At 42.0% G+C, this 12,095-nt stretch overlaps 1 protein-coding gene across 1 annotated transcript in view; it reads right to left on the reverse strand.

The window, feature by feature from the left end:
* Positions 1 to 12,095, reverse strand: part of ulk4 (unc-51 like kinase 4) — a 499,390-nt gene that overhangs the window by 460,374 nt on the left and 26,921 nt on the right. The window contains exon 7 of the mRNA XM_028817917.2: positions 6,058 to 6,141. Coding sequence (XP_028673750.1) covers positions 6,058 to 6,141 — 84 coding nt within the window. The remainder of the gene's footprint in view (positions 1 to 6,057; positions 6,142 to 12,095) is intronic.

Raw genomic sequence — 12,095 nt, forward strand, 5'->3', positions numbered from 1 at the left:
AAATGGGCCTTCTTCTGGGAACAACTAATAGGTTACAACCTAGAGATTGTCTGCAGCAGTTCAAGTAAGCCTTGAAAGTTGAAGCAAATAATTTGCACAGGTGTCCCAACTTCTGTCGATTACTTAAAAACCCTCCGTCTGTCTTAAAGAAGTGATGGAACAGACTGTGTTACTACACCCTCTGAAGTTCTACTTGGACAATATTCCTTTGAAAATGGCAAGAAAATGGCAATTAACAAATGAAATGACACAGAGCATGATCACCCTGAGAAATGTGGGCCTTTCACTTGGAGAAATTACAAAAAAATAAATAAATAAATAAATCTCAACATGTCAGTGAGTACATAGAGAAGGCCAGAAAGAGCTGCATTGTGTCTTTGTGGACCTGAAGAAAGCATATGACAGGGTGCCTCAAGAGGAGTTGGTTGAATGAGGAAGTCGGGAGTGGCAGAGTAGTACGTAAGCGTGGCACAGGATATGTACGAGGGAAGAGTGACCGTGGTGAGGTCTGCGGTAGGAGACATGGAGGTGGGATTACATCAGGGATCAGCTCCAAGCCCTTTCTTATTTGCAATGGTGATGGACAGGTTGACAGATGAGATTAGACAGGAGTCTGTGTTATATGGATTGGAGACGGTGGCACTGACCAGAAAGCAGGAGACAGAGCTGGAGGTGGCAGAGTTAAAGATGCTAAGACTTGCATTGGGTGTGACGAGGATGGACAGGATTAGAAATGAGGACATTAGAGGGTAAACTCAGGTTGGATGGTTGGGAGACAAAGTCAGAGAGGCGAGATGGCATTGGTTTGGTCATGTGCAGAGGAGAGATGCTGAGTATATTGGGAGAAGAATGCCAATGATACAGCTGCTAGGTAAGAGGACAAGAGGAAGGCTTAAGAGAAAGTTTATGGATGTGGTGAAAAAGGACATGCAGGTGATGGGGGTGACAGAACAAGATAACGAGGACAGAAAGATATGGAAGAAGATGATCTGCTGTGGCAACCCCTAACGGGAGCAGCTGAAAGAAGAAGAAGAAGTGAGCACAGCGGTGTCCTACACAACCCAAATTCAATTGGAAACTGGAAGAAACTCCGACTGGAAGAGATCTGGCACAGCCAAAGTCACAAGCCAATCAGAAGATGCGTTTCTGAAAGTCACCAGCTTGCTTATCCTGATGGTGACAGACCAGTAAACCCAATCCTATGTAATTACTCAGTACAACTGGTCTGATGGTATTAATCCATTCTTGTAGACTGGTTTATTCTGTCAATGAGGAAATTATTATATCTAGCAAGAGGATTAAAGTGTTGCGCTTATTTTTAGGATTATATTTTTTCATAGAATTAAGCTTGCACTTGTTTTAACAGATAAACTAAATATGACTATCTAAAACATTAGTTTTTCATTACTAACTTACAGTATGGAGTAAATAAGTCAGCCTTTTGAAAAGTGTTAAATCTTTGAACATCTGTAAAGCTCATCCTTGTTTTATTTCTATCAATAAATTATTCGTAATGAGTCCTTAGTTTAGCAAGGTAAACAAAGACTGTACTTCACAATTTTTCAACCAATAAAAAAAATAAACAGAAAAGCAATTTCCACAGATGCAAAAAGCAGGTTTTATCTTTATCAGCAAAACCAGTGTGTTTATTGGCTCTTTATTAATGCCTACCACAATTACAGCCAAGTGTTGTAGTGGTAGAATTGCTGTCTCACATTAAGGAGACCAGGGTCCATGTCCGGGATCCTCCCTGCATGGAGTTTGCATGTGTTCTCTGTGTCTGAATGGGCTTCCTCCGGGTTGCTGCAGTTTCCTCCCACAGTTCAAAGACATGCAGGTTAACTTAAGTTAGCTGCACATGCTGAATTGGCCCAAGTGCATTTGGGGTGTATGCATGGGTGTTTTTGCCCTGCGATGGACTGGCTCCTTTTCCAGGGTTTGTTCCTACCTTACTCCCTATGCTAGCTAGGATGGGCTCCAGCACCCATGAACCAGCAGGTCAGAACTTGACATTTCATGACAGTTTCAATACAATTCATTTTTTAAATGTTCAACTTAAAAGAATACTGGAATTCATTTTAAAAGGACATACCGATTTCAGTTTGTGACCACTACATGACAGTTAGCAAAACACAAAAGGTCAGAAATTAAAATGCTCTAATGAACGGTATGTGTGCAGCACTGGTGGCAGGAACCAAGTGAAACACACATTTTGGCGAGCTGTTGGGTGGCACTGTGTCGGTTCTTTGCAGGCGTTGGGTACAGATCTGGACATATAAGCTCTGTGCTTAGGGCTAAAGCGCCACAACCCTGACAATGACAACAAATTCCCTGCATATTTATTATTAATAGTTTTCTGCAGACAATGGAATTTGCAAAATAAACCGCGTTGGATCTGTTGTTGTGTGAATATTTCACTCGCACCAATTCAGAGGAAGTGCACGGCAAATGGTGTCAAAGTGGGACATTATCTATGTATGGATATATCTATCTATATCTATATAAATAATCCAACGTCTTTTCAAGACAGAACTACTACTACTTCTTCTTCTTCTTCTTCTGGCTGCTCCTGTTGATGATCCGCTGTGGCAACCCCTTTCTTCCATATCTTTCTGTCCTCTGCATCTTGTTCTGTTACCCCCAACACCTGCATGTCCTCTCTCACCACATCCATAAACCTTCTCTTAGGCCTTCCTCTTTTTCTCTTGCCCATCGGCTCTACCCTTAGCATCCTTCTCCCAATATACTCAGCATCTCTCCTCTGCACATGACCAAACCAATCTCGCCTCTCTGACTTTGTCTCCCAACCATCCAACCTGAGTTTACCCTCTAATGTCCTCATTTCTAATCCTGTCCATCCTCGTCACACCCAATGCAAATCTTAGCATCTTTAACTCTGCCACCTCCAGCTCTGTCTCCTGCTTTCTGGTCAGTGCCACCATCTCCAACCTATATAACATACTGTAGCTGGTCTCACTACCGTCCTGTAGACCTTCCCTTTCACTCTTGCTGATATCCATCTATCACAAATCACTCCTGACACTCTTCTACACCCTTCCTGAACTTTTTTCTTCAGTTCTCTTCCACAATCCCCTTTACTCTGTACTATTGATACCAAATATTTAAACTCATCCACCTTCGCCAACTCTACTCCCTCATCCTCACCATTCCACTGACCTTCCTCTCATTTACACACATATACAGTGCATCCAGAAAGTATTCACAGCACATCACTTTTTCCACATTTTGTTATGTGACAGCCTTATTCCAAAATGGATTAAATTCATTTTTTTCCTCAGAATTCTACACACAACACCCCATAATGACAACGTGAAAAAAGTTTACTTGAGGTTTTTGCAAATTTATTAAAAATAAAAAAATTGAGAAAGCACATGTACATAAGTATTCACAGCCTTTGCCATGAAGCTCCAAATTGAGCTCGGGTGCATCCTGGTTCCCCTGATCATCCTTGAGATGTTTCTGCAGCTTCTTTGGGGTCCACCTGTGGTAAATTCAGTTGATTGGACATGATTTGGAAAGGCACACACCTGTTTATATAAGGTCCCACAGTTAATAGTTCATGTCAGAGCACAAACCAAGCATGAAGTCAAAGGAATTGTCTGTAGACCTCCGAGACAGGATTGTCTCAAGGCACAAATCTGGGGAAGGTTACAGGAAAATTTCTGCTGCTTTGAAGGTCCCAATGAGCACAGTGGCCTCCATCATCCGTAAGTGGAAGTAGTTCGAAACCACCAGGACTCTTCCTAGAGCTGGCCGGACATCTAAACTGAGCAATCGGGGGAGAAGGGCCTTAGTCAGGGAGGTGACCAAGAACCTGATGGTCACTCTGTCACAGCTCCAGAGGTCCTCTGTGGAAAGAGAAGAAAATCTTCCAGAAGGACAACCATCTCTACAGCAATCCACCAATAAGGCCTGTATGGTAGAGTGGCCAGACGGAAGCCACTCCTTGGTAAAAGGCACATGGCAGCCCACCTGGAGTTTGCCAAAAGACACCTGAAGGACTCTCGGACCATGAGAAAGAAAATTCTCTGGTCTGATGAGACAAAGATTGAACTCTTTGGTATGAAAGCCATGGGTCACGTTTGGAGGAAACCAGGCACCGCTCATCACCAGGCCAATACCATCCCTACAGTGAAGCGTGGTGGTGGCAGCATCATGCTGTGGGAATGTTTTTTAGCGGCAGGGGCTGGGAGACTAGTCAGGATAAAGGGAAAGATGACTGCAGCAATGTACAGAGACATCCTGGATGAAAACCTGCTCCAGAGCGCTCTTGACCTCAGACTGGAACGACGGTTCATCTTTCAGCAGGACAACGACCCTAAGCATACAGCCAAGATATCAAAGGAGTGGCTTCAGGACAACTCTGTGAATGTCCTTGAGTGGCCCAGCCAGAGCCCAGACTTGAATCTGATTGAACATCTCTGGAGAGATCTTAAAATGGCTGTGCACCGACGCTTCCCATCCAACCTGATGGAGCATGAGAGGTGCTGCAAAGAGGAATGGGCAAAACTGGCCAAGGATAGGTGTGCCAAGCTTGTGGCATCATATTCAACAAGACTTGAGGCTGGAATTGCTGCCAAAGGTGCATCAACAAAGTATTGAGCAAAGGCTGTGAATACTTATGTACATGGGATTGCTCAGTTTTTTTATTTTTAATAAATTTGCAAAAACCTCAAGTAAACTTTTTTCACGTTGTCATTATGGGGTGTTGTGTGTAGAATTCTGAGGAAAAAAATGAATTTAATCCATTTTGGAATAAGGCTGTAACATAACAAAATGTGGAAAAAGTGATGTGCTGTGAATACTATCCGGATGCACTGTATTCTGTTGTGGTGTTCCTACTGACCTTCATTCCTCTCCTCTCATATCTCCACCTCTCCAGGGTCTCCTCAACCTGCTCACTACAGATCACAATGTCATCAGCAGACATCATAGTCCACGGGGACTCCTGTCTAATCTCATCTGTCAACCTGTCCATCACCATTGCAAATAAGAAAGGCCTCGGAGCCAGTCCCTGATGTAATCCCACTTCCACGTTAACAGATTTAAATCGGGTTTTTTTCTATAATTTGCCTGAACACTCCGATTGATTTTGCGACTTCTCTTATCACACTAAGTATCATAGTTTGCTTGTGGTAACAATTTATTTGCGCAAATACAAGAGAGCGGCAGTGGGCCGAGGCCCTCCACACTTGCACGCCTGCCTCCATTCAAGTTGGTTTACCTCTTGCCAAGTGTTGCAGCGTACAGTGCCTCCGCTTAGTTAGCGATACCTGTTTGTTCAACAGACATTATTCTCTACAGATTGTTAAGGAGTAACATTTTACGTTTTTGAGAGAGAGATCAGAGCTCCATGTGTTTTAGAGGGTAGCTGCTAAATGCCAGAGATATCACAGCCATGTGCTTTTCTCCCCACGCGGGGACACTCTCCCGTCAGAGCTGAACACGACCAGATACAGTGCCAACGTTTGACATTGGAGCGTGCCTACCTTCCAACTGTTTTGTCCTGTTTCACTACTACATGGGCAGAGCCACAGGGGACAGCTACTTTTAAATAAAAAGAAATTAGAAGGAGAAACTAAATGTAATTCAACCTGCTGAATTCCGGCTTAAGATGGACGAAACTGTTGGTTTTAAGAGACACAAGTTGGGCGAGGATCGTGTGTTTGTTGCAGGCACCAGCACTATGATGTGGCAAGGCACAGAGCAAAAGGGCAGTGTGTTTGGTGTAGGTGTGAGTTTGCCCTACAATGGACTGCCGCCTTTTCCAGGGTTTGTTCCTGCCTTGTGCCCTGTGCTGTCTGGGCCAGGCTCCAGCACCAGGTCTGGATTAAGTGGGTTAGAAATGGACACAGCATGCCAATTGCAGCTTTCAATAGGATTCATTTCTATAAAGTCTAACTTAAAATAATACTGGAATTCATTTTAAACGGACAACGCCCTTTTCAATTTGTGACCATTATATGTCAGTTCATAAAAAGCAAAGGTCAGAAATGTTCAGTAAAAAAAAAAAAAAAATAGTAATAACTAGCTTACCTTTTGGTTTCAGAGGTGGAGGATCTTGGCGTAAAATCATTTCAGTTAGTTCTGAAAAGCTTTCTGAAAAAAAAGGTGGCTTCCCTAAAACAGAAAATGAAGAATGAGGAGTTAAAGGAATGAAAGGCACAATAAAGCATAAAAAAGCCCAGGTGGCATCACAGGGCCCACTCATGCAAATACCCACAACTCAAACAGGACCACCTTGAAAATGGTAATTAACCTAACCCACGCTTTTGGGGATGTGGGAGAAAATCATAGTAGCGGGAAAGAAACCCACACAGACACTGGTAGAACATGTACACTCCACACTCACAGTGTTAAGGTGCGATATTCAACATGAGGAGGTTTAATTTAACCCTTTAACCGCCAGCTCCCTAAATATTCCCCATGCCAGGAGAAATCTGAACAATTTTCATTTTTTTACTTTACATTTATTCAAGCAGTATTTACCTGCTGAAATGTTTCAAATAAAATGGTCAATCAAAGGACGTAGCTTGAACAAGCAGTCACAGTTTGGATCTTTCTTATCTGGCTCAGATAACGGGCAGCAGTCCAGTTGAGATGCTGGGGATACACCCACTCATCGCCATCATCCGATGCATTGTCATTCACAGTATCATGCAGCGCACATTGCTGATCATCATTGTCGCTAAAATCTTCTTCAGAACTGCTACAATCATGATCAGAATTATTGTCCAAAATCGCCTGCAAAACCTCACTTGAAGTCAGTTTACGTTTCGCCATATTCACAGCTTTCACTTTCGAATCACATCACGTGAGCGGCCAATACAACCGCAGAGTTGTCGAAATACAACGTAGTAATAATACCCACGCCAAACTGTCAGTTATACTACGCGCCAGGCATTCACATAACCATAGGCAAATGTGCCGGATAATTCCGGCAGTAAGGCGTCAGCAATAACGCTACGATGCCGGATATATCCGGCAGAGGGCGGTTAAGGGGTTAAAAAAATAGCAGCTCTATAAACATAGTGCCACCATGATACCTCTCAGAAAGAGTACTGAAGATACAGTCCTGGCCAAGAAACACAGAATAAAATCTTCAGGAACATCTGATAGATCATGAACAATTCCCAATCCTACTTACCAGTGGCATTTTTTCCATTAAGTGTTTGTGAGGCACAATCCAACAGATTTGTACGTAATAAATGACAACAATTACCTCAGTTACATCTCTTATATACAGTGCATTCAGAAAGTATTCACAGCGCATCACTTTTTCCACATTTTGTTATGTTACAGCCTTATTCCAAAATGGATTAAATTCATTTTTTTCCCAGAATTCTACACACAACACCCCATAATGACAACATGAAAAAAGTTTACTTGAGGTTTTTGCAAATTTATTAAAAATAAAAAAAACTGAGAAATCCCTCTAACTTCTGAATGCTGGAAACGTCAAACAAAGAAACAAATAGCTACAGTATCAGCATGTTCCATTTGTGGACACTACAAGCTGGACCTGCTCTGTTCAAATCTTAATGGTTTTACAAATATAAACCTAAAGTACAATCTGGGCAGGTACGACCTTATTTTACTGACACCTACGACCTTGTTGTTGAAAGCAGCATCTCTCTGTGATCCCACACATATATACATTTTGATGAACAGCCGGGATTCCTTCGTAACAGAAGGACCAGGGGAATGAGTTTGCACAAGGCAAAAACTCCCCCAGGACGACAGAGGGCAGCCCCCCTGGCAGACTGTGGTGCCACAAGGTGGGAGCATGGAACCTCAACACGCTCAGGGCCCATGGCCACTGCCAGGGGGCATATGGAGAATGGCTGAGCCCTCCTTTGTAGGGCTACCACCACACCTTTAAGTGCAGCCAGAAGAAGACTGTAGAACACCTGGAGCACTTCCGGGTGCTTTATAAAAGCGGCTGCCTCACTCCATTCGGAGAACCAGAGTCGGGAGGAAGAGGGACAAAGCTTGCCAGGAATAGTGAAGGTGGAAGGAGACAGAGAGAAGAAAGACAAAGAACTGGTGTGCTTGGGAGTGTGTTTTACTGGGCTGTGTACTGTGAACTGTAGGTGGGAAATGATTGAAAAGTGCTTCCCACTGAAATAATAGACTTGTGTTGTGCTGCACTTGTTTCTGTGCCTGTTGTGTCAGGCGTTTAGGCTGCTGTGTGCCCCCTGGTGGTCACAACATTATATATTTTTGAGCTACTGTAAAATATTAATTTTACCTATCACCTATCCATCTATGATTCAGTTGTCATTAGCAACAGAGGGACAGATTTATTAGTTAGTGAAGTTAAAGTTTACATTGCAGTCCGCACTTGCATATGAAAATTCTGGTAGGGCTCTTTTGGCTTTTGTCAAGCCGAAAACATTACTACTGTCTACACGTGCTTTGAGGTTACCAAGAACAATTATTATGATGCAACATGGAGGATCTCGTGGAGGTTTTCTATGAGTATGGAGTCCCAGGTTTATTGTTTTTGCTCATCCGAGTCCAGTATTTGTAAAGCAAAAGTTGTAGCCACACTAGGGAATCCATTCCCGGGCGCCCGGATTCCCAGACATTTTTCATTCCCGGGGATGAAACTGCTGTAATTCCAAGGAAAACGGGAACGGCCAAGCTCGCATATATAAGTGTAAAAATCGATCAAGAAATAACAGAGTTATAGTTGAAAATAATTAAGGTGGCGCCATTACTGCAGCTTGCACTTCAGCAGACAACAGCTTTGAACAGCAACTTGAAATTGCAATGCGTCAGTCTGTTGCATCCGCATTATCTGTGCCAAGAAACTTGCCATTACAGAATGATGACAAGAAACTGGATGCATCAGTAAAAGCTGAAATGGCGGTGTTTCACAGCAACGGCAAGCGCGGGCGTTGTTTAGAACAAGTGTATCAGTATCTGATGATTGTGCCGCCTACTTCAGTGGAGGCAGAGCGTGCTTTCTCAGCGGCTGGCGTACTTCTGCACGAAGGTGCGCTCTTGCTTTCTACGCTCTTATTACCGCAACTAAAGATACATGTACTTATATGACAGCATGAACTGCTTGTAGATAAGGTTAGTCTTATTTGTGTCAACATATTGCAGTAGTTTAATTAAAAATAAGTGTTGGTCGTTCTAAAACCGTTCACATGTGAGATGCCTATGCACTGTGTCATCCCCGGGAGTCTGGGATTCCCGGAAATGAAATACAGGATTGCTGAATTCCCGGGAATGGATAAACCCATCCAGGAATGGATTCCCTAATCCACACTGATGTCACCATGTTCAGTTTAAGGTGGGCACGAGACCTTTACCAAGACTGTGTTTATTTACATTCCTGCTTATGATTTTGACATGTAATTGAGGTTTAGGGACTAACAAACATGAGAATCCTGCTGTGTGATGATATCATCTTAGCACCTTGCAACTTCTTCTTCCTCTTTTCCTACTTCTATGTGTGGGTGAAGTTAGTTCTGGCTCGATTAAGTAACAAAGTCCAGAAAGAAACAGTATGAAATTCAACAGCTCCAAATCTGAAGCCATTACACTTTTCCAGGAAAGAACGGCTTGCTTTCTGTACGAAGACAATACATACTGATGCAGGGATGGCAGACTACTGCACTACACTGCCTTCTCATTAAAGCAAGTTGTCATTAATGATGGATGAACTCCCAGCACATGCCGGTATGCAATAAAAGCACAAGTAACAGCAGCTCCCAATCACCATGGGGTCAATGTGTGTATAACTGCATCTTGGCAGGATGTCTTCACACCAGAGGAGAAAGGAGGGGTGGCGTACCACCCTTAGCAGGTCCAGCATGACATATGCGGCATTAACACCACTCCTTTCATAAAGTTCAGGGCACAGATTTGAAACCACAAAGTCTGTAATAAAGCAGCAGTAAATGTAAGCACTTGGCCAGATGAATGCATAGAAGGCTTGGAGAGAAATCTTAAAGTAATAAGAAATCAAAAACAAATACATCAGTCTGTAGCAGAAGAAAAAATGCAATACAAAAAGTGTTTTTAATACATACAGTATTTGTATGTAAACTAGAAGGTTTAGCCTTTAAAAAACACACACTGATATGCAGTATGGGCCAGTATGGATAACGGCAAGCACTTTGTAAAATGTTAACATACAAAAAAGTATTCAACCTTTTGAAAGTTTTCACATTTTGTTGTTACAAGTTACAACACAGTATAGAAAAGGAATTCATAGGCCTGATGGTAGAAACGCTACCGTACACTCTGGTTTTCAATACAATAAATAAGACAGCTCACGGCTCTATTTTGTTTAGTCAAAGTCAAGTCAAAGCGAACTTGTCATCTCAACCATATACAAGTATACAGAGAGACGAAATTGCGAAGCTCAGAGTCCACAGTGTAACAACATGAAGTGCAAATAAAAAAATTCAAAATTAAAACAAATTAAAATTAAAACACAAACAAGACAAGACATTGTGCAAAGACAAGACAAAGTAGCAGCAGCAATACTGACGTGTACTAAGCAATATGAGAAAAATATTTTCCACAGTGCAACTATTTTTGCTCCCTCAGAATTGCAGAATTTTACTAAAACATGACCTCCCAGGCTGAACCCATGAAGAGTGTTCACTAAAACATCTTTAATAGTTCCCTCCATTAATTTACATGAAATGTACGTTAGGCTTACTGTCCTAGATTCTTGGATCTGCCCAAGCTCCCACTTTTCATATAAAAGGATAACATTTTCTATTCGCCGATCCTTCAGAATTTCTACAGCATACAGTGCCTTTCAAAAACTATGTTTCAAAAGTATATACTGTATGTACCATATATACTCGCGGAGAAGTTCTCCTGCAGATAAGTCGGGACTTGACTTTACTGTATAATTTCCGGTATTTAATAATGTCGGTCGTATAATTCGAATGTGGAAAACTCACGCCATTGATTCAAGAGATTATGATAGGCTAACGCCCACCTGAGAGAGTAACCACGGAGCACACTCTTTTTTTTTTTTTTCCCCCCTATGTATTGTGCCTGTGTGACCACACGGTAATATCCGTACTATTCCGAAGCAATGTTTGCACCGATTAGTGTTTTTTGTATCTCACACCCGCATACACCTTTCTCGTAAGAGCATCCCTTATCCACGATGGAGCGTTCTATCAGAAGAAAATATGAAGTTGGTTTTAAATTAAAAGTCGAAGTATCGAAAGAAATTGGTAACTGCGCTGCTGCAACAAAATTCGATGTGTCCAAGAAACTGATGCGAGATTGGAGGAGGCAAGAAGATGTATATAAAAAAAAAAAATTAAGTGTCGTATTTTTGAACGGGCATATAAGTCGGGGGGTCTGATTGATTTTTCAGGTTTCAAGACCCGACTTATACGTGAGTATATACAGTACTCATTAACCGCCTTAAGACTAGAATCCCTGAAGCCTACGAAAAAAGTCATAATACTGGGCCACCTTAAATTCCTTAGCACCTCATCATCGCCGTCTTTGTTTTGCAAATGTTTCAATCAGCACAAGCAGCCTGCTATCCCATCCTCCACCGACACAGCTGAAGTTCTCCCAGCTCAAGTCTGTTTATCTGGGTGTGAGGTGTCCGGAATTGTGTAGGGTAAATAAGGTATGTATTCCAAATAGTGATATATTTTGTGTGTGTTCTGTGCCTACGATGATCTGGGTAAATGTAGGATGACAGGAAATGTGAAGCAAGAAATGTTGAACACATAACTAAATCAAACTTTTCTCATGTTATAATAATAATGACAAAATACTGACGATGTATATAATGTGTGAAGACTGAAGTTCAAATATCAAATAAAAACTTTCACAAAAAGGTATAACAAAACAATTGTGCTTTTATTCAAGAATTCAGCCAAAAAGAAATCATTCAAATTACATATTGCTGTCAATGAGTAAAAACCCAAGCCCAAATATCAATTGACAGATAGACGACCCTTTCTGCTTGGCTGGTGTCCGTTTTGCTCATTACCTGGTCCTGGTGATTTGTTTGATTTCAGCCCAAACTATTTAACTCTTTGAAGGCTGAATACTTTTCCAAAACATGCAGT

The sequence above is a fragment of the Erpetoichthys calabaricus genome, chromosome 13 (genome assembly GCF_900747795.2).
Source record: "Erpetoichthys calabaricus chromosome 13, fErpCal1.3, whole genome shotgun sequence".
In the NCBI taxonomy this organism is placed as follows: Eukaryota; Metazoa; Chordata; class Cladistia; order Polypteriformes; family Polypteridae; genus Erpetoichthys; species Erpetoichthys calabaricus.